We start from the raw sequence: 24297 nt of genomic DNA, 5'->3' as shown, positions 1-24297 counted from the left end.
TTAATGAAAATGTGGCCTGAGCTTCTGACAAAGCCGTAACTAATAATAATATGCCTTACTCAAATATTGTGTTTTTGTGTCCTGTATAAAGATAAAGTATTTGTTTGTCACTTTTTGTCAGAAAACTACCTCGAAATCACGTTATCAAGTCGCTTTGTATCTATTATACTATAAACTCGGTTCAATATCGCTTTCTGTGCGCCTTTTTGTTTTTTTCATGCACAGCATGCGCAGTTCATACCGCCAGCTTGCTTTGCCTTATCTTTATTGTGAGCAGTTCCCTTCGTTCTATCTTGTACTGTTCTCTAACTCTTGCATGGAATACAGTTTTCTACTCTGGCATCTTGTTTTGCGTTGTTTGCTGCGGAGAAAATATTCGGAACCAAAGTAATAATAATAATAATTGGTTTTGGGGGGAAAGGAAATGGCGCAGTATCTGTCGACACCTGAACCGCGCCGTCAAGGAAGGGATAAAGGAGGGAGTGAAAGAAGAAAGGAAGAAGAGGTGCCGTAGTGGAGGGCTCCAGAATAATTTCGACCACCATATTTTCGTTTTGTTTTTATTTTTCTCGATGTCACTTTCTGCTGGTCATTGTGAAGTGCCACTGCTCTCTGCCAAAGTAGAACATAGCAAGTGCAAGTAATTAGTCAATCATAAAGTCAGGGCCCTGTTATGCAGGTATTCACCTTCGGGGGAGATATGCGTCTCTTTAAACCTCAGCTTATGAGGTGGTTTAATCACGTAGCCGAACCCACAGGGATATGTGAATAAGTTGTTAAAAAATCAGCTGCCGTTTAACTACTGCTGAACCTGGTTAGAGAGCGGAAGCTGGGGTGTATCGGGCAAGTAGACGCGGCTTGGCGTCAGTAACGTTTAATGCGCTCCGCACACTGGATAGGCAGCGCACCACCCTGAGGTGGCAGTCAAATTAATGGTTGATCGCGAGAGATTGGTCACTCAATGAACGCTGCGGCCTATATATTCCCCCCAAACTGACGTCACAACGGCAGTTTCCATCACGCGACATCACGTGATTGTCACGTGACTATTCTACCACCCTCTACCAGCGAATCCAGAGGCCAAGGGTCAAGTGGCGCGACACCATGGTGGACCACATATGATAAGGCCTTGACCTCTTGACTTGACCTCTGGTTCACGAGAAGGTCAACCGGCAACACACGGCGAAATCAGCTTTACCTAAAATGGCGAGAATTGGCAGAGAGGCAGAGAGTTCTTTTGCTGCTGATCTACAATCACTGAAAAATGCCATTTAACTTTTCATGTATTGTTGAACGCAACTGGGTGTGCGGAACCGAAGTTACTTAGACATTGCGCTGTGAGTGACATTGATTTAATTCGGTCTACAGATGACGTAGATAAGATTTCTTTTATTCCACGCTAACGAAGAACTCCCTCGAGAAATTTTAGCACCAGGATTATTTAATTTCCGGGACATTCTTTTCATCTCTTCTCGAATGAGGCAATGCAACGATAGCAGAAACCAAAAAAATAAGTGTTACATATTTTTTTATGAGCCCACACCATGACCCCGTTTCTTCCGTGTCGCAGCTAGTTAGCCACAAGTATACTTCGTCCAGAAAAACTGAATCAAAAGCGCGACAAAGGCCCTCTATGTGCGGGCCAGAGCCCAGACGAGGCCCGCAACTTCAAGCCCGTCATCGTGTACTCTCTGTACCGGACTGTCAGACTTATGGAACACAGGAACATAAACGCTTGAGTACAGTGCGGCCGTGCAGGGGCCCGGGATCCTGCGTGCCTCAAACTTCCCTGTTTGATAAAAACGTTTTTGATGATGATGAAGCCCGGGCCCGGCTCATATCCGAAAAAACAGCGCATCTTTCCGCACCGCGGGCAGAGCCGTGTCCATGCTTTCGGGCTGGTCATAGCCCGGCAGTGCTCTGGGTAGGCTATTTGATTCGTTATTCAACATTTTCGAACAGTTGTTACCACCTAGCCGCAGGGCCCACATAACTGGCGCCCAACGTGGGGCAAGGTTGCAAAGGCAGCTGAGTCGCTAGGGCGGGTCGAGCCAGAGCACGACGGCAGCTCCTAGTGACTACGTAGGATAGCCAAGACCGTTCACGGGTGGACGGGTAAATGGGATTCAAATGGTCCCCATCAAATGGCAAAAAAACTCACTTCTCGATGCGAGCGATGGGAAAACTTAAAAGCAATATTTTGCTACGCACCAGAAGAGCGGAACGCGTTATCCCCAATATAATCATAAGAGCACCTTACAATATTTCAATATTCAAGTTTTTCTCCATGAATGCTGGACACGAAAGGCTGTGCATCTATCTGTTTACCTCTATTTTTTTTGTGAAGTTGTACCAGTGCCCCTGCAAGCCAGATTTCATACAAGAAAAAGGTATAATCAGGAAGCACCTAGCTTTATACTACACACAGCGATACACTTGTTTTCTGCGCATAAAATATTTCTATTCTGCTGTTTGCATTCTATAAACACACGTCCGCATCTCCATCATCCGGCTGTGCGCGCCTTTCTCCATACAGCCAACGAATCCCGTATCGCCTATTTGATTCTTGTGGGCAAGTTCAAGCTAAAGTTAACTTTATTGACGTCAATGAAGAGACCTCTCCGCTCCCTCAGTTGGACCCCAGGGGTCCTCCAAGGAAGAGGCAGTCCCGCAGGGGGACGTCTTTCACAAAGTGTCCCGTGCCAGACGGATTGCCCGAGCTTGCTGCCCCGGAGCCCGGCTCCGGAGGAGAGCATCCCAGGTTTCTTTCTCTGTGATTCCATCAATATGCGCGGGATAATCGGGGCATTTCCGAATGAGATGATCCTGATTAGTTCTTATCCCGCATTCGGTGCAGAACTTCGGAGGTTCCCCTCCCTCCCCGTATAGATAAGGGGGAAAGAATCGGTTGGTTTGTAATCTTCTCCAGTCTCTGCACTCCTTAGGTGTGAGATACCCATCTGGAGGTGGGAGGTCTAGCCTGTCATCCCTGTATTCAGCCGTGATTACCGTGTACGTGATGGGCGGGTCCTTCGGCCCGGGTAAGGGCGATTCCACGGTCGCCCGGATGTAGATATCTCGGGTGAGACTGTTAATTAGCAGCCTAATTGCCTGGAGCCCTCTCGCGAGCACCTATATGATGGAGATCTCTTTACTCAATACCGATTGAGCAAGTATCTTAACCGCTTCTTTCGAAGCGATCCCCTTATTAAAGTTTCTTACTGCTATCTTGCTATCGCAAAGTATGAATTTGTCTTTGGTGCTCCTGCAGGCTAACGCCAGAGCTGCCTCTTCCGCTTTGAGCGAGTCTCTAGTGTTGAGGAATCCGGTGACCACCGTTTCGTAGTCCCCATCGATTGCTGCCATTACCGCGGCCCCTTGTAGCCCGCAGGTAGCATCGCAATAGGCCGATTCCTCAGGGTGGTCTTTCATTAGTTTGACGAAAGCTTTAGATCTTTGAAAAATCAAATGGCCCGCCGTATTGGGCTAGTTGCCGCTAAGACCACCAGACGGCGGTGTCGGCTTCATTGCGTCACGTTTCCCCGGCCATGACGTAACATCCAGGTGAGAGGTGAAAAAAAAAAAATTGGAGAGGGCACGCGCGGAGTCGGTGGAGTGCGTTGACGGCGCGGAGGAACGGTATACAAAAAAAAAATGAAGAGAACCTGGCTGAAGCTCAACAGGCAGCGTTTGGCCGTGACTTCCCGTTTTGCTCCGGAGTCGATCGCTGGTTCGAACTGTGCCGCTCGGTCGCCCGGCCGTTCGCTACTCGCCGTATGAGCGCGCCAAAATTCACGCGCTTTGACGTCGCGTCACGTGCTCTTACGTCATCATCTGAGAAAGGGCCAATGGCGGCGCTCGTGTAGCCTTTTCTCCTCTCTCCCCACTTCGCGTTTTCTTGCCCCCTGGCGGAGGCGGCGGCGGCGGCAGCAGCGCCGGCGTCGTCTGCTCGCCGATAATATATACCCGGGGTCGCGTTCCCGGGCGTTTCATGGAGTACGCTGCCGCTCGCCGAGCGCGTTTAGCCGGGTGGTGCGAGTGCAACGACGTGCAACATGGGCAGCATCGTGTCGAGCCAGCAGCAGGACGTGCCGGACCCCAAGACGGGGCTGACGCCTCGCGAGAAGGGCCTCGTGCGTGACACCTGGGCTCTGGTGCGCAAGGACGTCAAGGCTAACGCGATTGCCATCTTCCTCACGTAAGTCGCTCCCTCTCTCACTCTCTCCCGAGACTCCGTGGCCGCTCGTTCTGCGCGGCGCCGTTTCGCGCCTTGGGGGACGCTCCACCGCTGTGGCCTGCCTGCCTGGTCTAGTGCCGCGCGCGTGTATACGACCACCGGCCGCTCGGAATGTTGATTCCTCGAACTCCTTCCTTGGAGAAACGTGCTGTGCTTGCAGCGGGGATGCCCGCTGGCACATTCTTCGTGAGCGTTTTTCCTTGCCTTATGCGTATACACGTTTTAAGTCTGCTTCTCGATTCCGCATCCTGTTCTTTAGCTTTGCAGTTAAGCTTGTCTGTGCGGATTGTCCAGCTGCGTTTCAACATTTACACTCGTAGCAATCGCTCTTGCCGCGTTTGCAGATCTCCGCTTATACGGTGGCCGACTCAAGCCTCAACTTCAGCAGCGATGATAATGTTAGTGAAACAAATAACACACGCATTATAACTTGATCGAGACTGAAAAAGTACGGGGCAAATACCGTAACATAAGCGTATCTAACGCCCACATCAATAAAGTTTTCTCGTCATATTTTTTTTTGTGTGCTCTGCGTTTTGTTAGGCCGGTGTGCCACGGTCAGCGGTTGTCTGCGCACGTGGCTGTGACTGCTGATTGCATTCGCTCATCTCTTATCGCTTGCAGACGACGCGACTTAAACTTTCCGCACCAGCGATTCCCATTCGAATGCGGCTAACGACTTGGCGAGTCAAACTGGCTATCTAATCTCTTTGCTGCGCTGGACAGCCCTTTCAACCGACGAACACGCGCTTTTCTGGTTTGCTTCGCTGAGTGCGCCGAAGAAGAAACCGTCACCGTACGCTCGCTCCGGAGATGTCGCGAAAGCTGTGCCGTGTATAAGTGTCATATTTTCAACTGCACTGCCACTAACGGAACACTAGCGCTTCGGAATACGTAGCGGTCAACTGCAGCACCTGCTGTCTATCCTTTGGCCCCTCTTTTGTCATTGAAGTGAAATGCTAAACTTTAGTGTTCTTTATGCCACGTCCGTGCGACTTCCTATACAGAGAGAAATAAACGCACACCAGGCAAAACAAACTTCAATCACACGTTCCTACCAAGCTTTTCTGATTTTGTTCCAGCGACTGAAGAGTTGCGCCCTGGGGTTCTAGCGCTTGTGACAACCATAGGCCCACACACCGCCTCCTTTTACCTGGGAGCGCGCCCACATATCGATATACAATTGGCAGACCATGCCGCGGCATGGCCATCGCCAAGGTCGCTATTAGTATCGTATGGAGTAGCGCCAATCCGAACTGTATACTGACGATTCACGTAAAAACGTTGAAAACAAAATGTGGTATCTTGGGTTCTTATGGCACGTGCAGGCTAATGGTAGCTGTTTCAGGCTTGTCGTTCAGGTGCCGTGTAACTACTCAGCTACAGTCGGATACAACTCAAGAACGAAGCGGCTTTTCCTCATCGTACGACCCCCTTCCAGCAAATGGCGTCGGCCGACTCTCATGAATCTACTAGCGTGAGTATGCAGGTAGGGGACTATCCCCTTTCATCTGCCGCTCCCTGCACTATCACACTTGCAGGATCATGAGAATCTGCCGACGCCATTGGCTGGAAGGTCGTTCTACGACGGGGAAAAGCCGTTTCGTTCTTGAGTTGTATCCGACTGTAGTTACACCCCCGCCCCGGTGGTTCAGTGGTTAGGGCGCTCGGCTACTGTTCCGGAGTTCCCGGGTTCGAACCCGACCGCGGCGGCTGCGTTTTTATGGAGGAAAAACGCTAAGGCGCCCGTGTGCTGTGCGATGTCAGTGCACGTTAAAGATCCTCAGGGGGTCGAAATTATTCCGGAGCCCTCCACTACGGCACTTCTTTCTTCCTTTCTTTCACTCCCTCCTTTACCCTTCCCTTACGGCGCGGTTCAGGTGTCCAACGATATATGGGACAGATACTGGGCCATTTCCTTTCCCCCCAAAACCAATTATTATTATTATTATTAGTTACACTCTGAAGTATTAACCGTTGCCTGAGAGCGCACGGTTTTCGATGAGTCGTTGTTAGGACGATTTTATTAAACGAAGCATTATGTCCCTGTATTTATAGCGCAGCGGTATCCACAGGGAGGGAAGCAAGTGTTTAGTGCACGAGCTATGGCGTAGGGCTCAGGGCTCTTTTTAGGCGAATGGTCCTGACTTAGCCAAGAAACTCTGTAGGGGCCGTACTGAAGAGCGCACAATGGTCTATTGTCGGTATCGTAGTATCGATATTTTGTGTAGCGAGCGCAGTCTTTTCAAACATGAGCAATACTTTTGCCGCTGGGCTCGGTGGTTCATATTTTCGGAAAATACTGAAGCCACAGACGAAGTGAAGGTGCTATAAGAGCACTTACTTTAAAGAGCCTTCAATCTGACGAAAAGCGTCTTTATGCATCAATCTTTACACATGCGAAGCTGCTGATTGAAGAAAAGGTCGCAGTCAAGTCGTGTTTACAGAAGTGCACCAAGAAAACTGACACTTCACTCCCGCGTATAGGGTCGCCGGAGCATCGCTTATACAATCGCCTCCTCTTTCCTTGATATGGAGCATCTCAAAAAGCTCACGAGCAATTTTATCTCGACACTTCCGTAACATTTTTAGATAACGCACCTTAGTTATCGCGAACGATACAAAATATTGTACAACACGGTCCGCGTGGTTTGAATCATCTATCCACGAGCATGCGCAGGATATATCGGCCCATGTTTGGCTTTGGTTTTATCGGGTTGAACGTCCCAAAGCGACTCAAGCCAGGAGGGACGCCGTAGTGAAGGGCTCCGGAAAGTTCGACCACGTGGCGTTCTTTAACGTGCACTGACATCGCACAGTACGCTATAGCCTCTAGAATTTCGCCTCCATCGAAATGAGACCGCCACGGCCAGGATAGAACCCACGTCTTTCGGGTCAGCAGCCGAGCACACCAGCGCGGCGGCTGAATCACCCGCTGTGTCTGAGCCGAAAATGGTAAGGACCTCAGAGGTCAAGAATGCCGTGACAAGGGAGTAAGGCAAATCGAGAAATCCTAAGAAGTATTAACAACGATCCTCAGACCTTGCGCTTTGCCCGTAGCCATTGCCGCGGGGCTGTATGAGTGCTGGAGGTGCACGTCTTCTGGACAGGGGACTCCAACGTCGTCCTGTGCTCAAGAGCTCTTCTCTTGGAGTGTGTCTATCCTGGGGTAAAAGGCGGTCACTCCTTCCCTAGGGAGGTTGTGGAGTGACCGTTGGCCAATATAGTCGAGACCTGGCCGCTCCTAGAGTGGACATTTTAAGCATCTGTTCTTTACTTCTGGAGGCTGGGCACTCAGGGCGTGTCTTGTGCGCAACGGCTTACCCGTATAAAAATGGTCTATAGACAGTCTGTAGACTTCTTATAGACCCTATTGCCTTCCTATAGAAATTTCTTTTTGTCCATTCATAGTCTATAGACTGTTCATAGCCAAAAGTCTACTAAAAGCGTATGGCCATAAATCTATAGATTGTCTATACACTGTCTGTAGGATTTGTATTGCCTATAGACTTTACTCTAAGGTTTATCTATAGAGTCTATAAGCTTTATAGACAGAACTCTATGGAAAGTCTATAGACTGACTAAAGAAATTGTTGTAAGGGTAAGGCCGCGCACACCGCCCAGTTGTCTTGGTACTGCTCAGCGCTCTTGGTTCCCAGCCTGTTCCAAAGTGCAGCTATAGAGTTATGAAAGGGATGTTACCACGCGTGTACCGGGCTGAAGCAAGGTTCGACTCCCTGTGCAAAGTCTGACTTTGCGGTGTACGTACTCTTCGCTGTGGCAGATGTTTTTGATGGCTGTTCTAGAGTACCACGAGGATTGGGATTTATCGTGTTGTTGGAAGAGCTGTTTTATGCTTCAGAATGAAATGCCCCTGCCGGCCATTTCGTTACCATCTGTGAGTGCATCTCCCGACGCACACCCTAAAATTGGTCGTGTATTCACTCTTGAAAACTCTTCTTGAATTGAAGCCTTTCGCCTTTAGTGTAGACCGCCCTCCCGCCACCTCCCGCCATGAGAGATATGGTCACCGGGTCACTTATGAATTGTGGTCCTACAGAAAAAGTAGTTCTACGGTTCTAACAGAAGTAACCATCGTCAAAACTGTGAGCAGAAGCGGTTCTTTCAGCCCATACTGCGCCGTCAACGTCGTCTGCCTGCGTTTAAGAAGGGTCGTAACTTTTTCTTGTTGTTGCCTCTTGGAACTAACTTGCTTTTCTCGACCTCTAAGAATATTCCTCATTGGCTACACACGATTCTGTCAGCAGTCACCTGGACGCTTCCATTTTGACTGCTGGGTAGCTATACAAGCATTTGTATACCGCCGAAGTAGTGCATGTCCCGCGGCTGACTCTTCTAGGCGAAAAACACTCGCGCTGATTTGTCTCACGAGAAGGCAGATCAAAAACGAAAACCACTAACAACCGCGGTGACCCATAAGCCAACGACGACGACAACGTTCCTTTTGTGTCAACTCCTGTTGAGCAACTTCATGTTCAGTGGTGCTGTTAGTTGAGCTCTCTTTCTTCCTGTCTTCTTGCCTGGTCCCGCACTGCCTGTTTTGAGATTAACGACCAACGGTCCACGTTTCCAGACTAATTGTCTCGCGCTGCTCTATAGTTTGCAAACTCATCAAACAAGGGCGCCCACATGGTATAGACGGATACAACTCAAGAACGCAGCGGCTTTTCACAGTCAAAGGACTCCCTTCCAGCCAATGGCTCCGGCCGATTATCATGACCTTGCGATAGTGTGGCAAAGCAGGGAGTGGTATGTGAAAGGGGACAATTGCTTCCCTCTGTGGTCGGTGATAGACCCCTTTCTTCATTGTGGAGCCGCTCCGTGCATTGCCACGCTAGTAGGGTAATGAAAATAGGCCGACGCCATTGGCTGGAAGGGTGTCCTTTGACGGGGAAAAGCCGCTGCCTTCTTCAGTTTTATCCGGCTATAGTCGCCCATTATTCCCAGATGTCTGCGCCGAGCAAACAGAACTAAATCGTCCATATTCGAAATCCACCCACGCATAGAAGAGGTCGCGATGCGGTGCCTCACTTTCCGACTCGCGCTGAAGACGTTGGTGCCTCTGGTCTGCAGTATACGGTTCCTTCATTATATTCTTTTTTTTTCTTGTCGGGCCGGCGAGGCCTGGTGGTGAAGGAACGTCTCTTGCACGCTTCCCATCTACGCGAATAGGCCGCCACTGCTTGTTGCGAAGAAGTGAAAGGATTGCCCGTGTACCCGCAAATAACAGGCGCACGAAAATGCACCCAACAGGAGGAAAGACGACGACCTTCTGGCGCTGTCGACCTCTCGTGTGGGGGCTGCCCTTGTACCGCGTTTTCTCGCTTCTAGTTGGTCTGTCATACATGCGTCATCGACATAATCGTGAGTGTCTCGGCTATAAATTATGTACTGTGCGACGCAGAGCGGTATTTCTAAGGCCGCCTTCTGCGCCTTAATCTGTTGCTTAGCTTTTTTATAGCGCGCAGCCAGCCTTTAAGGTAGAAACAAAAATGACACGAAAGCAATGCCTAAAATAAGCTTTGTAGCCCGAAGTTCAACATAGTACTTAGCGTATGTTATTGCGAAAGTAACCACGCATCACTGTGTGGAGGCCCGCTGCGGTGGCTCAGTGGTTAGGGCGCTCGGCTACTGATCCGGAGTTCCCGGGTTAGAACCCGGCTGCGGCGGCCGCGTTTCGATGGAGGCGAAACGCAAAAAGGCGCCTGTGTGCTGTGCGATGTCAGTGCACGCTAAAGATGGTCAAATTAAAGATGGTCCCCAAGGTGGTCAAACTTATTCCGGAGCTCTCCACTACGGCACCTCTTTCTTCCTTTCTTTCACTTCCCTCCTTTATCCCTTCCCTTACGGCGCGGTTCAGGTGTCGGCCGATATGTGAGACAGATACTGCGCCATTTCTTTTCCCCTAAAACCATTTTTTTTTCAATGACTGTGGAGCGTCAGTATTATTTGCCTTCGCTCTAACGCAACAGAGCAGATAACATGAATATTGACGCCATTAACGTCGTTACTTGTAATGGCAGAGGGCATTCACTGCCTACATACAAGACAGCGTAGGGTATTTCAGCTGGCTTTGCATTCACTCAACATACACCGAGTAGCAATTCCGATATTCGAACTGAGTCGTGACAAATGAAATACAGTCGGGAGGGAGCGCAGGCCATTAAAATACACACTGCTCAGCTGGTTGGCCCGGTAGATTTAGGTGCCGAAACCGCCGCGGTGGCTTAATAGTTACGGTGCTCGGCTGCTAACCTGAATGACGCGGGTTCGATCCCGACCGTGGCGTTCCAATTTCGATGGAGGCGAAATTCTAGAGGCCCGTGTACCGTGCGATGTCAGTGCACGTTAAAGAACCCCAGGTGGCGGAAACCTCCGGAGCCCTTCGCTACCGCGTCCCTTATAGCCCGAGCCGCTTTGGGACGTTAAACCCCCATAAACCAACCCGAACTTGTTATGGTGCCCCGCCGCGGTGGTTCAGTGGTTAGGGCGCTCGACTACTGATCCGGAGTTCTAGGGCTCGAACCCGACCGCTGCGGCTGCGTTTTTATGGAGGAAAAACGCTAAGGCGCCCGTGTGCTGTGCAATGTCAGTGCACGTTAAAGATCCCCAGGTGGTCGAAATTATTCCGGAGCCCTCTACTACGGCACCCCCTTCTTCCTTTCTTTTTTCACTCCCTCCTTTATCCCTTCCCTTACGGCGCGGTTCAGGTGTCCAACGGTATATGAGACAGATACTGCGCCACTTCCTTTCCCCCAAAACCAATTATTATTATTATTATTAACTTGTTATGGCAGTGGGATTTCACTGCCTAAAGTTATTGCAGTTGGCTTTGCATTTACTCAACGTACACAAGTAGGAATTTCTGCATTCGAGCTGAGTCGTGACAGATGAAATGCAGTGGAGAGGTAGGCTTGCGAGACGTTAAAATACGCGCTGCCCTGAAGGTTGACCTGGAAGTTTTTAGCGCCGAGGTATCATCACGCCAACGCCATTCGTTTCACAGTCACAGATGTGACTGGAATAGTGACCCGGTTTGCTTGTGAATGAAACACGTGAAAGAAGGCTTTCTCCTCCCTGCACTGATAGGTATCTATATACTTAAACTCTGCAGTCTAATATATTCGCCTTGGCCGAGGTCATACCGTGCGCCATTGCTAGGGACGCTGCCTGTGGGCGCGCGAATGCGGTATCCTCGGTGGGTGCGCGCGCTGGGTTCTGAGCGGAAAAGCCCCCTCGTCGATCGACGGCGCAGCAGCAGCCTTCGGGAGGCGCTCAACGACCGCCGCAACAGTTGGTCGCCATCGGCGGCGCAACTGCGGACGCCGGCCGCTTCTGCGGCATGTACACGCTGCAATAATATTATCACACGCAGACTTCGCGCGGGGATAAAAAGTTGGAAAGTTCGGTAATTCGGTTACCTGTCTGCTTGTTTATGGAGTTTACGCACAGGTCTATCGCGATGTTTTGTTTGCGAGTACCGTATGTACGTTTGTTTTATTGGGAATTAATGACGCCCCAGCTGAAATCGATAAGACGAGATGGGTTGTGTCAGCGTGTGTAATGCGACGGGATGGTAACCGACGGTCTGTTCGGGTAACGGAGTGGTTTCCAAGACAGGGTAAACCTAGTGTGTGTGTGTGTGTGTGTGTGTGTGTGTGTGTGTGTGTGTGTGTGTGTGTGTGTGTGTGTGTGTGTGTGTGTGTGTGTGTGTGTGTGTGTGTGTGTGTGTGTGTGTGTGTGTGTGTGTGTGTGTGTGTGTGTGTGTGAGGGTGGGAGTCGAGTGACGGATGAGATTAAGAAACTTTCGGGGACAGTGTGGTCCCATCTGGAGCAAAACAGGGTCAAGTGGCGGGATGTTTCGACGACTAGCGTCATGTACGTCATGACGAGCTCCTCTTTCCATTGCCTTGTCTGCTGAAGAGCTTAACGAGGGCCTCGTATATAGCAGTTCTTAATGCCACAGTATATAGGATAAGAGGGTTCTCGCACAGCTCCCGCCTTCATCGTTAGATCGCGTTCCTCCGTGGCACTCGCGGTAATACAGGACGTACTACGTCCGCCGCTATGGATGAAGGTGGCGCTGGTGAACACTCTGAAGGTTCGGTTACACTACACATAAATACACCCGAAAAAGGACATTGAGATCTCGCCTTACAGTATGACGTTCTTGCTTGTCCTGAAAGACTCCGGGATTCCGTGCGATCTGTTAGTGCTGAGTGGGCGTTTTAGCCGGTGGAAGAGCAGCATGATGGATCGACACGCACTGCCGCCTGGTTCATATAAGTCTCTGTGCAGTGAACAGTGCGCCTTGGTGCTGGCGGGTTTATGCTGCGCGGGACCAGCCGCCTGAATAATAATAATTAGTTTTGGGGGAAAGGAAATGGCGCAGTATCCGTCTCGTATATCATTGGACACGTGAACCGCGTCGTAAGGGAAGGAATAAAGTAGGGAGTGAAAGAATAAAGGAAGAGGTGCCGTAGTGGAGGGCTCCGGAATAATAATAATAATAATAATAATAATAATAATAATAATAATAATAATAATAATAATAATAATAATAATAATAATAATAATAATAATAATAATAATAATAATAATAATTATTATTATTATTATTATTATTATTATTATTATTATTATTATTATTATTATTATTATTATTAATTGCGACGACCCCCATAATGCGCAGGTCCACACGGGACGGAGAGGCAAAGAGACACAGTATGGCTCAGTTTAAACAAACAGATATATTCAATAATTATACATGATTATGATTATACATCAGAGGCTGGGGTGTCCGAGCTTACGTGCCGACGACTTCATGGGGACGATGGAGGGGCTCCGGAGTTGAGCTCGAACGGTTGCTGGCAGAAGCTGCACGCCGTCGGGCTTCGGCGCTGAAGGCCCCCTTGGCGAACGATGTCGTCCTGAGCGTTGTTTCTTCCGTACTCCTTGTCGATTTTTATATCCTTCTTATTCCCCACATTCCCTAGGTTGAGGACGCCCACGCCGGAGTGGGAGTGGCCTAGGGCTTTCACTTGGGCGCACAAACACACCACCGCACTTATGGTCTCGCCCCCGTCACGTGTTGAGTCCGAGGGAAAGAAGGTTGTCGTCGAGGTAGCGTCGGCTGTGGTAGACGATCTCTGGCCCGCTGACGGTTCCCGCGGGTCACCGACCTCCGTTCTCCATCAAATGACACTCGCCACTCAAGGCCGGAACGCGAGGTTACTAAAAGGCCGGGAAAGTGGTCCCTTGTCCTAGGATGTGCTCGGGAGTGTTGATGATGATGCCCGCCGTCTTGTCACGGGGCCAGGCCCGCCGAAACGAGGCCCTTTGTCCCCGGCGCGGTCACGGCAATTGGGAAAGATAACGCCCGTCTCCCCGCGGCGGCGGCGGCGGCGGCGGCGGCGTTCGACACGTGCCGACACTATGGAAAGGGGGTCCGGTTGTGCTTAAACCCCTTCGTTTTGGTCGTTCACTCTCAACGAGTATGGCTCGGTAATTGGACGCAGCTGTCACCTGGGTCTTCTCCGTGCGGTCCATGGCGGCAGTCCCGAAAGCAATCCCACTCAAGTTGCTTGCAGCCATATATAGTAGAAACATGTGTGCTGGCTGCTTCCAAAACGAGACCGGCTGTCGCCGATCTCCTCTCTTCCAGCTGAATTGCTTTCCCTTGAGTGCTTTTGCCGCCACTGGGGGCTCCGTCTACGCCGCGCCGTCGAACGCGGACCCTCGTAGCACACACAAGGAACGTCACATAATAATTGGTTTTGGGGAAAAGGAAATGGCGCAGTATCTGTCTCATATATCGTTGGACACGTGAACCGCGCCGTAAGGCAAGGGATAAAGGAGGGAGTGAAAGAAGAAAGGAAGAGGTGCCGTAGTGGAGGGCTCCGGAATAATAACAATAATAATAATAATAATTGGATTTGGGGGAAAGGAAATGACGCAGTATCTGTCTCATATATCGTTGGACACCTGAACCGCGCCGTAAGGGAAGGGATAAAGGAGGGAGTGAAAGAAGAAAGGAAGAAAGAGGTGCCGTAGTGGAGGGCTGCGGAATAATTTCTACCACCTGGGGATCTTTAACCTGCACTGAGATCGCACACCCCACGGGCGCCTTAGCGTTTTTCCTCCAAAAAAACGCAGCCGCCGCTATCGGGTTCGAACCCGGGAACCCCTGATCAGTAGCCGAGCGCTCTAACCACTCAGCCACCGCGGCGGGTAACAGTAATAGTTAAAAATGAACATTTCAGCATTAGGTAACCAGCCTGCTACAGCTAGCACGTCTTAGCTGCATCCTAATGTACTACACCGCTGACAATGCTACGCCGAAAAAAGCTCTCTTCTAACTCAAAAAACCTATTTTCTTTTTTAAAATTGCTTGAAGTCTTAGGTGTATATATGCACGCACATACAGTGTACGTGCCAGGCGTGTGGGCCAGCTTTTTACACTGCTTTCTCGCGCTGCTATATATTCTCCTTCGTCTTCGCAGGTGTTTGGAGCTCCGTTGCCCAATATGTTCGATCGAGAACACGCCTCGTGCATTTTTCTGCATACTTCGTCCGCGGACTTCGCCGTTCGATTCGGCTCCCTACGATGAAAACAAAATCTCCAAGGCTCGCGTGCCGAGGACGGCCGTGCGAACCTCCCCATTTCTGCGGCGTTGGAGCGAAGGGGCTTTTCTTTTTACTTTTTGAGCGCTTTCTTTTTGTGTTCTATATGCTTAGGCTGCTCGCGTCTTTTCTCGGCAGTGTTCGCTTCGCTCCGTCGCCTCTGTTACTGTGGGACACGGCTGACAAATGGTGCTTGTGCGCATCGTTCGGCCGAATGGAGGTGACGAAAGAGAGGTATCTGGCCGATGGGAGGGAGGGGGGAGAGGGGGGGTGACTCTGGGATAGTTCTGCCATCTTGTTTGACTCCTCTGCCGTTACTCATTCGCCGCGCTGCGTCCTTCTGGACGAGTCGAAATATTCCGTCTTGATTTCGTGAAGAACGTTGCGTTCGAGTTATTGTGAAAGCCACAGCAGCCGAAGAAGTCGGCCCCTGTCTATGGGTATCCCATAGCTTCCTGTATAGACCCCTACGCGACGTTATACAGGGTGACTCGTTTGTAACATCAGCCGAGATTGCGACAACTTCAAATGACCGTATATGTATGATCTAGAAAAAAAACGCGTTCAGTACTGTTGGCATACGAGTATAATGTAAGCAGATAAAGTATTATTTTTGCTTTGTGCCCCTATGTAGGCGTTTCGGACATGCGAGATGATTAGAGCGTCAAAGATAAAAAGAACTTCACAGGATATGGTTTGAAAATTGAAAATTGCTTGTTTGGGGATGTCAGTGCACGTTAAAGATCCCCAGGTGGTCGTAATTATTCCTGAGCCCTCCACTACGGCACCTATTCTTCCTTTCTTCTTTCACTCCCTCCTTTATCCCTTCCCTTACGGCGCGGTTCAGGTGTCCAAAGATGTATGAGACAGATACTGCGCCATTTCCTTTCCCCAAAAAACCAATTATTATTATTATTATTATTATTATTGTTTGGGGAAAGGAAATGGCGCAGTATCTGTCTCACATCTCGGCGGACACCAGAACCGCGCCGTAAGGGAAGAGATAAAGGAGGGAGTGAAAGAAGAGGTGCCGTAGTGGAGGACTCCGGAATAATTTCGACCACCTGGGGATCTTTAACGTGCACTGGCATCGCACAGCACACGGGCGCCTCAGCGTTTTTCCTCCATAAAAACGCAGCCGCCGCGGTCGGGTTCGAGCCCGGGAACTCCGGATCAGTAGCCGAGCGCCCTAACCACTGAGCCACCGCGGCGGGTTAATAAGGTGGGGTTTCAGAGAAGGTTTCTGAGAATGTCGTGAATAAAATGGAGGGCTTTTTATTTCTTTTAAATGAAACAAAGCGTAGCAGCACGATGCAGCCGTTTTCCGCGTGCTCTGGTAACGCGTTGGGCACATATACGCCTCTTCAGAAGTCTTCACAAATCTTGCGAATCGAAAATGGAACGGACGGCGTCTACTCTGGAAATTAAGATAATTTAATATCACGTCGTCTCTTAAACAGCTCTATATTTTTCGTTGCACGTTATCTTCTGCTTTATCTTCTCCTTGATTTGTACACAGGAAGCGCCCCCCGGAGTAATTGTATCCTGAGCTGCGGCTGAAAAGGCATTAAAAAAAACAGATAGGGCAGTTACATGATGGACAAAATTAATCCGTTGCAAACTATATTCTCGATGATGCACCCCCATGAACTTAACGTCCATGCAGTCAGGGTAAAAAATACGCTGGCCAAGGCGTATTAATGGCGCAATAGTGTACGAGAGGACAAAGTAATATCAGTTCTGAACGACGCTCATATAAAATCAGGGCAATTATCGGCGCATGACAGGCTTGCACGAACGAGCATTGAAAACGCCCAAAGAAGGTATAACTAGGCGCAGTGCGCGAGACCCTTGGAGGTAATTTACGAGGCCCTAGCATATCCGAACAAAGCCTTCTCCCGTGAAACCACCTCTTGGGGTGCAAACGTTCTGCGGATGCGATGCAACACTTTCTACACCCATGTTCCCTCTGAGCGGTAACGTTTACGAAACTGCGCTCTCTTACGTGCATTTAGAAGAAAAAAATGCGGTTGTTAGTGGACATGGACAACAACAACATGGATCGTTATTACTGTGTTCGCGAACGCCTTTTTGGATTGCTTTCACAAGAAAAAGCAGTCATGAGCCTGTCGACCATTTTTGTGCTGGGAGAGCGTTTTTCTTTTTTTTTTTTTGGGGGGGGGGGGGGTTCTTTCAAGGAAAGAGAACGTTTTCGTGGGAAATGTGTTTGGTCGGGGCGGAAATTGGGGCATTTGTTTGCTGTTATTATAGCGCACGCAGGCTTTCAGTGCCAAGCGGCTTTGTTCTCTAATTTTACTTCGCAGTGGTTACAGTAGTTATTGGGACCAAATTACTGCAATGAAGATAATATTCGGAGTTATGCGAGCACCACACTTTCGCGCTTCATTGGGTTAATAATTTACAGTACACTGTGACACGTCTCCAACTAAATACTTTAATTCCTGCATACTTAATAACTCTATAGCTACTGCCCCCAGTCACCCCTGAAGAAGGAGCCGAGCCGGCTGCAAAGTGTTGGGGTTTAAATTAAAGTGTTTCGTTAGAGACGTGTCAGAGTTTATTTAAGTAATCAAACCCAACCATACAGGCGAATCTGTCAAAATGTTTAGTTTACATTGGATTAATAATCCAGTGAAAAGCTTTGACGCAGTAGTTTTACGAGAGAACAAAATTCACTACACACTAAACAAATTCTCACCGTTAAGGGTGCAAATCAGCTGTCCCCAGACGAACACCCTTTTGGGTGTTAAAAAGTGTGCAGTGATCAGCACCCTTAAGAAAGGGTGCACAGCATGAAAGTTTAGAGGGCGCGCATCAGTCGAAGGATTTTGCTTCATGGGTGGATCAATGTGGAGCACCCTTCCAACATGCATTCGTAGAGGTGTTATGGAAAAATAGTACCCTTTAATAAGGGTGCAACCATTACATCCTTTAAAGTATCATGAAGTGCACCCTTCTTTAAGGGTGCTGATCTCTGCACCCTTTTTTAGCACCGAACAATTGGAAAAGGGAGCTCGTCTGGGGACAGCTGATTTAAACCGTTAAGGGTGAGAAATTGTATAGTGTGTACAAGAATACCGAGGCCGTACGAGGTGTACAGTCGCGAGCAGTGTGAGGGGGAACAAGGTCTGAGCGTTTATTTGTCGATTACTTCATAGTTAATTGCAACAAGCGCAGCTTGTCCTATTTTCTAGCTAGCTTTCCTCTTGGCGCATAATATGCGAAAGTGATGCCCACATTAGTGGAGGTATAACCGGACATTTCGCAATTTTCTGGTGCTCGGCTTCTTTAGGATGAAATGCTTGGGAAATGGGTCTTTGACCGCCACCTTGAGAAATGGACAATATCTTGTACCATGGCGCTCTTTGGCTGTAGATGCCCTTGCGCCGTAAAACACCTTAATCGTCATCAATTCGCAATTTTATGCGAAAACCTTGTTCCCTCTAATGATATGTCACGACTGTACAGTGTCGTTCACTTTAAAGGTGAACACACGAGCACGTGGCCACGCCCTTCGAAGCGCTAGTGCGTCGGACGTGGCAGCCCATCGATGCAGAGTGGCGCAGGTGAAAGACCTAATTGCGGTGTTTCGCTTTGCCTACCACTTGGCTTCGATGTGCAGTCCCGCCGGACGCACTGTGGCGCTGTAAAGAGCGCTGCCACGCGCTCATGTGTTCACCTTTCAGAGTGAACGACCCTGTATATTACAAAAGGGGTCTAAACCAGGATGATGCGGGATGTATACGGGTAATTATAGTCGGATACGAAGCAAGAAAAAAAGCGGCTTTTCCCCGTCAAAGGACCCCTTCCAACCAATGGCGTCGGTCGATTCGCGTGAAGCTGCTAGCATGACTATGCGAGGAGCGGTGTGACGCGGGGGGGGGGGGGGGGGGAGCGCGATTCCTGACTATGAAGGGAGGGAACTGTCCCCTTTCATCTGCCACTTCCTGCATTGTCACGCGAGCATGCTCATTAAGACCGGCCGACGCCACTGGCTGGAAGTGGGTCATTTGACGGGGAAGACCTGCTTCTTTGTTGAGTTGTATCCGACTATATATATATAGCATTCGTTGGCGGTTTAGGCGTTCACAAGCCAAGCGTTTTAAGAGGCAAAGTTTTGACGGGGGTGCTGCTGCACGACCGAGGAGACAGTGCTTGCAGAAGCGTACGTGTGGGGTGGGCATTACAATGACATCACAAGCTGGCGATTTGGAAGAGGCCGGCGGTATACAGCACGGTAAGAGTATGCCAAGTGTCGCGGAATAGCTTTACAAGGGTTTAAATCCTCAAGACCGACCTGGAATCGAAGCGGAACCGAATTGAAAAAGAAATACTAAGTAGGGAAAAGAATGGGGCCATGCTGTCGAATCGACTTGAAAGCGTGTCGCAAATGACAAGGACAAGAACAAAGAGTATACGGAGACATTTGGATCACAGTGGGACACTCGTGACTGCTCTGAACGAGCGCAGACGGCGAATGTTGAACGACTCGGTAAAGCACGAAACGGGAATTAAAAGCTGCTAAGTGCAACGATTTTGAGAGAGCAAACTGTCGTCGTTACGCATTACCAATTGACTTGAATTTTACGTACAAGTGTCTTTCGTGAGGCTCGGCATTGGGTGATAATAATAATTGGTTTTTGGGGAAAGGAAATGGCGCAGTATCTGTCTCATATGTCGTTGGACACCTGAACCGCGCCGTAAGGAAAGGGATGAAGGAGGGAGTGAAAGAAGAAAGGAAGGAAGAAGTGCCGTAGGGGAGGGCTCCGGAATAATTCCGGCCACCTGGGGATCTTTAACATGGACTGACATTGCACAGCACACGGGCGCCTTGGCGTTTTGCATCCATAAAAACGCAGCCGCCGCGGTCGGGTTCGAGCCCGGGAACTCCGGATCAGTAGCCGATCGCTTAACCATTGAGCCACCGCGGCGGGTACATTGGGGGCCCAAATTTCATTATAATATCAATACTCGGACAGACCATTAGGTGCACTTTGTTTTCCTTCTATCCTACAGCATTCCTCTCTGAGAGAGAGAGAGAAGTTCTTTAATGAAACAGAATTAATCCGGCGTTTCAACGCTGGCATGCCACTCTGCTCGGGGAAGGGAATTGGGAGATAGGCGCCGGCTGGCTCATAGAAGACCGGCCACGGAGCAGGGCGCATGCTATGCACAGCGAGCATATCGGACGCGTATTGCCTCACACCGTGAACGTGACCTTGTTCCCCTGTTCTCAAAGCTCGCGTACAGTTCATAACGCAACGAGATGGAGGACGCGTTCGGCTCGAGTCAAAGCCGGGTAACAACGCGGGAGGGAGACCGTATCGAGAGGTGTACGTGCGAACACAGCACCCCCGATCCATCTTGCGCGAACTGCTCGCCGGTCGTCCGTCGGGGGCGCACGGCGCGGCCGAACGCAATTAAAAAGGGACTCGCGCGCGCGCCCCGGTGTTGCGTGTGCGGTCGGGCAGCGCGGCTACGGTTTGATGGATCGGGCTCCTCTGCGCTCATGTGCGCGGGCCTCCGCGAACTTTTAGTTTAAAGCCGCGAATACTTTGTTATACCTTGCGTTTCTGTTTCGAATACTTTTTTCTTTACTGTCCTTCTATATATATAGTCGGGGAGGTTGATTTTTTTTTTGTTTCTCCACGGCCGCCTAAACGAATGCTATAGCTAGTTACGCACTGCACGACTTCGAGCTGCTTTGGACTTGTTAGATGAGCACTGCGTGACGCCTGCGTTGACTGCTTTAGGCGCTTCATTTAAACACATCTTTTATGTGTGACCCGAAATACAGAGTTCAACATTCGATGTCAATATTTCCAATCTTTTTAGTCATTTCTTTATTCGACTGACTGACTGACTGACTGACTGGACTGACTGGACTGACTGACTGACTGACTGACTGACTGACTGACTGACTGACTGACTGACTGACTGACTGACTGACTGACTGACTGACTGACTGACTGACTGACTGACTGACTGACTGACTGACTGACTGACTGACTGACTGACTGACTGACTGACTGACTGACTGACTGACTGACTGACTGACTGACTGACTGACTGACTGACTGACTGACTGACTGACTGACTGACTGACTGACTGACTGACTGACTGACTGACTGACTGACTGACTGACTGACTGACTGACTGACTGACTGACTGACTGACTGACTGACTGACTGACTGACTGACTGACTGACTGACTGACTGACTGACTGACTGACTGACTGACTGACTGACTGACTGACTGACTGACTGACTGACTGACTGACTGACTGACTGACTGACTGACTGACTGACTGACTGACTGACTGACTGACTGACTGACTGACTGACTGACTGACTGACTGACTGACTGACTGACTGACTGACTGACTGACTGACTGACTGACTGACTGACTGACTGACTGACTGACTGACTGACTGACTGACTGACTGACTGACTGACTGACTGACTGACTGACTGACTGACTGACTGACTGACTGACTGACTGACTGACTGACTGACTGACTGACTGACTGACTGACTGACTGACTGACTGACTGACTGACTGACTGACTGACTGACTGACTGACTGACTGACTGACTGACTGACTGACTGACTGACTGACTGACTGACTGACTGACTGACTGACTGACTGACTGACTGACTGACTGACTGACTGACTGACTGACTGACTGACTGACTGACTGACTGACTGACTGACTGACTGACTGACTGACTGACTGACTGACTGACTGACTGACTGACTGACTGACTGACTGACTGACTGACTGACTGACTGACTGACTGACTGACTGACTGACTGACTGACTGACTGACTGACTGACTGACTGACTGACTGACTGACTGACTGACTGACTGACTGACTGACTGACTGACTGACTGACTGGAATCCGGCGATCTCCTTGTGAACGGATTTGACGAATAAGCAACAGAGAGCAGAGCCACCACTTCACTGCTAGAGGTCGCTGAGTGAATGAGGCGATCTCCAAGGGGTAGAAGATTCAGTGCCGGTGACCGAAAAGGCTCTTGCATAATGCCGGCGATCGCGAAATGGCACATCGAGAGGCGGATAATGTATAACAGCGCCACGGTTGTCGCCGCGGCGTGATTGTGCATTTCGCGGGTAGTAGGCTGTGAAATGCTTGGCAGTTGGAAGTAGCTTTAACGCCACCCTCGCTTCACCCCTTGCTTGTGCGATTCAGGTCTTGGCTCGCTGCACCGAACACGATTGCAGCACAACAATGGTTAGCCCTTCAGCGATGGCTGAAGGTCAGGTTTTCTATTGTTCCCGACACGGCTGCCGTCGTCGTTAGGAATCGCAGTGAGTCTATCGGAACCGAGGACTCATCGCCGACTCCCGCCACCAAATGATAAAGGTGTGAAATGGGTAAAGATTAACAAACAGAGACTGACAACGTTTGTGCTTTCTCTCTGAGTTTCGTTAGTGTAGCGCAGGCATTGTCAGTTTTTCTTTTGTTTTTCTACAGAGATATCTTTGAAAAGATACCCGGGCTCTATAACGCCTGTGTGTTGGAACCGCATAGCCCGACGTGATTCTGCTGCTAAAGAGAAAGTTGTGCCTGGGCAGACCACTTAGAGGTCCTAGGAGAGGAGGCGGCTACCTTTCGGAGCACCTGTCACTTATCTGCCATCTTTCCTTCTCATTATCTCCATCTTCATCTCCTCCCCCATGGCGCGCGGCGCAGTTCAGCTGTCCACCCAGTGAGCCCATTATCGGCCCAATTCAGTACTGAAAACAAAACAAAAAACAAATTGAAGGGGACACTAAGAGCGTAATGGTCTAATTCCCATATACGCAGAAGGTCATTCCCTACTTTACATTCGCAGACCCCTCCTGGCGCAGTGGTGCAGCGGTTAAGCGATGCGCCACTCTCCTGCGATGGCAGGTGCTCCCAGCGGTGTAGGCCTTGTGCGACCCGGGTTGCTCTTCCCGAGCGACCAATCATTAATTTAACTCCCACCTGCCACATTAGGCACTTTTCTCACTGTTCGGTGGGCAGCTAGGATGTGATGACGCCGCAAAGTCACGTGACCTAGGTAGACCACCTCCCTACCAGGTTTCTCTCTAGGGACCACCTGCCGGAGTCATGTTGGCGGTTTTAAGGCGATAGCCTTTAATGGCTCATACTCGCGTCCGTCCGTTGCATTTCAGGTCACGTGACCTTGTGATCTCACGTGACCTCTTTGCCACGCTCGCGCCAGCTGCTCTTCTCCTCTGTCGTGAAATGAATTCAAGCGAGGCAAATTCAAACCAGCGCAATGAGTCGCAAACGGCTTTCGCCTTCCCGCAGTTAAGAGATATCTAAGTGCCTCCAACGATTCTTTTTCACTAACAACGCCGACGCCGGATTTTTTGGGTAACGGGGCCTGAAACGCTATAGCGTCAATGATCGACAGCTAAGGTAGTAGTTAGAGCCAAGTTCGAGCGCAGGTATTCAGGAGAGTACTGTGCTTATCTAACTGCCACACTCTGGCGTCTTCCCCTGGAAGCCACCTTCCGGTTGTCCGTTCCTCCGCTCTCGCCGTGGCAGGTGGCGTTTCGCTCTGCTACTACCTGCCACTGTTGACAGGTGACGTTGGCAGGTGATGTGTTACGCCGACTACGCCAAAGACTACGACGGGGAACCCAGGGACGAGTGCGTAGGAGCCGCGCTGTATATAAAAGTAATTGGATTTCCGAGAACGTTACACCTTACAGAACGTAATTAAAACATTATCGCTGCGGCGGTGGCTCAGTGGTTATAGCGCTCGGCTGCTGACCCGAAAGACACGGGTTCGATCCAGACCACGGTGGTCTAATTTCGATGGAGGCGAAATTCTTGCGGCCCGTGTGTACTGCGCGGTGTCAGTGCACGTTAAAGAACCCCAGGTGGTCGAAATTTGCGGAGCCCTTCACTACGGCGTCCCTCGTAGCCTGAGTCGCTTTGGGACGTTAAACCCCCATAAACCAAACCAAAACATTATAAAATTTAAAGAAAACTGCTATTGGTATATAAACAGCGCGAATGTGACCTGCCATTACTTTCCGTTTTACAGAAAAACTTTTAATTTATTGCGTGTAATCAATTGCTTGTAAAACGTTATGTACAAGTCTGGCGTAAGGCGTGTGATGGTGAAAGGGGGAAATACGAGGAAGGAGGTCTGACCTTGTAATTACCAATCGAGTGTATTTGAATCGGGAGAAATGCGCTCGAGAAAGCGGCTCGTGCAGAACTGCTGCCCACCTTTACCCTCATCTTCGGAGGGCTGTTTAACATGAACCAAGCACTGCCAATCCGAAACCTGATGTCACTATACGCGTCCTGCGCGAAAAATTTCCGCCCTCTCCTTCAGGGTTGCCATTAAGAGGTGGTGAA

The 24297-nt window shown here is 49.8% G+C and overlaps 1 protein-coding gene across 1 annotated transcript in view; it reads left to right on the top strand.

Annotated features, from left to right (window-relative positions):
- The first annotated feature begins 3669 nt into the window (after window positions 1-3669).
- Window positions 3670-24297, top strand: part of LOC144101814 (globin-like) — a 103242-nt gene continuing 82614 nt past the window's right edge. Inside the window, exon 1 of the mRNA XM_077635032.1 lies at window positions 3670-4198. Within this exon, the coding sequence (XP_077491158.1) occupies window positions 4056-4198 (143 nt within the window). The 5' untranslated portion in view covers window positions 3670-4055. The remainder of the gene's footprint in view (window positions 4199-24297) is intronic.

This window comes from Amblyomma americanum, chromosome 8 (genome assembly GCF_052857255.1).
Source record: "Amblyomma americanum isolate KBUSLIRL-KWMA chromosome 8, ASM5285725v1, whole genome shotgun sequence".
NCBI classification, from domain to species: domain Eukaryota; kingdom Metazoa; phylum Arthropoda; class Arachnida; order Ixodida; family Ixodidae; genus Amblyomma; species Amblyomma americanum.
This window is presented reverse-complemented; position numbering and strand designations above follow the sequence as displayed.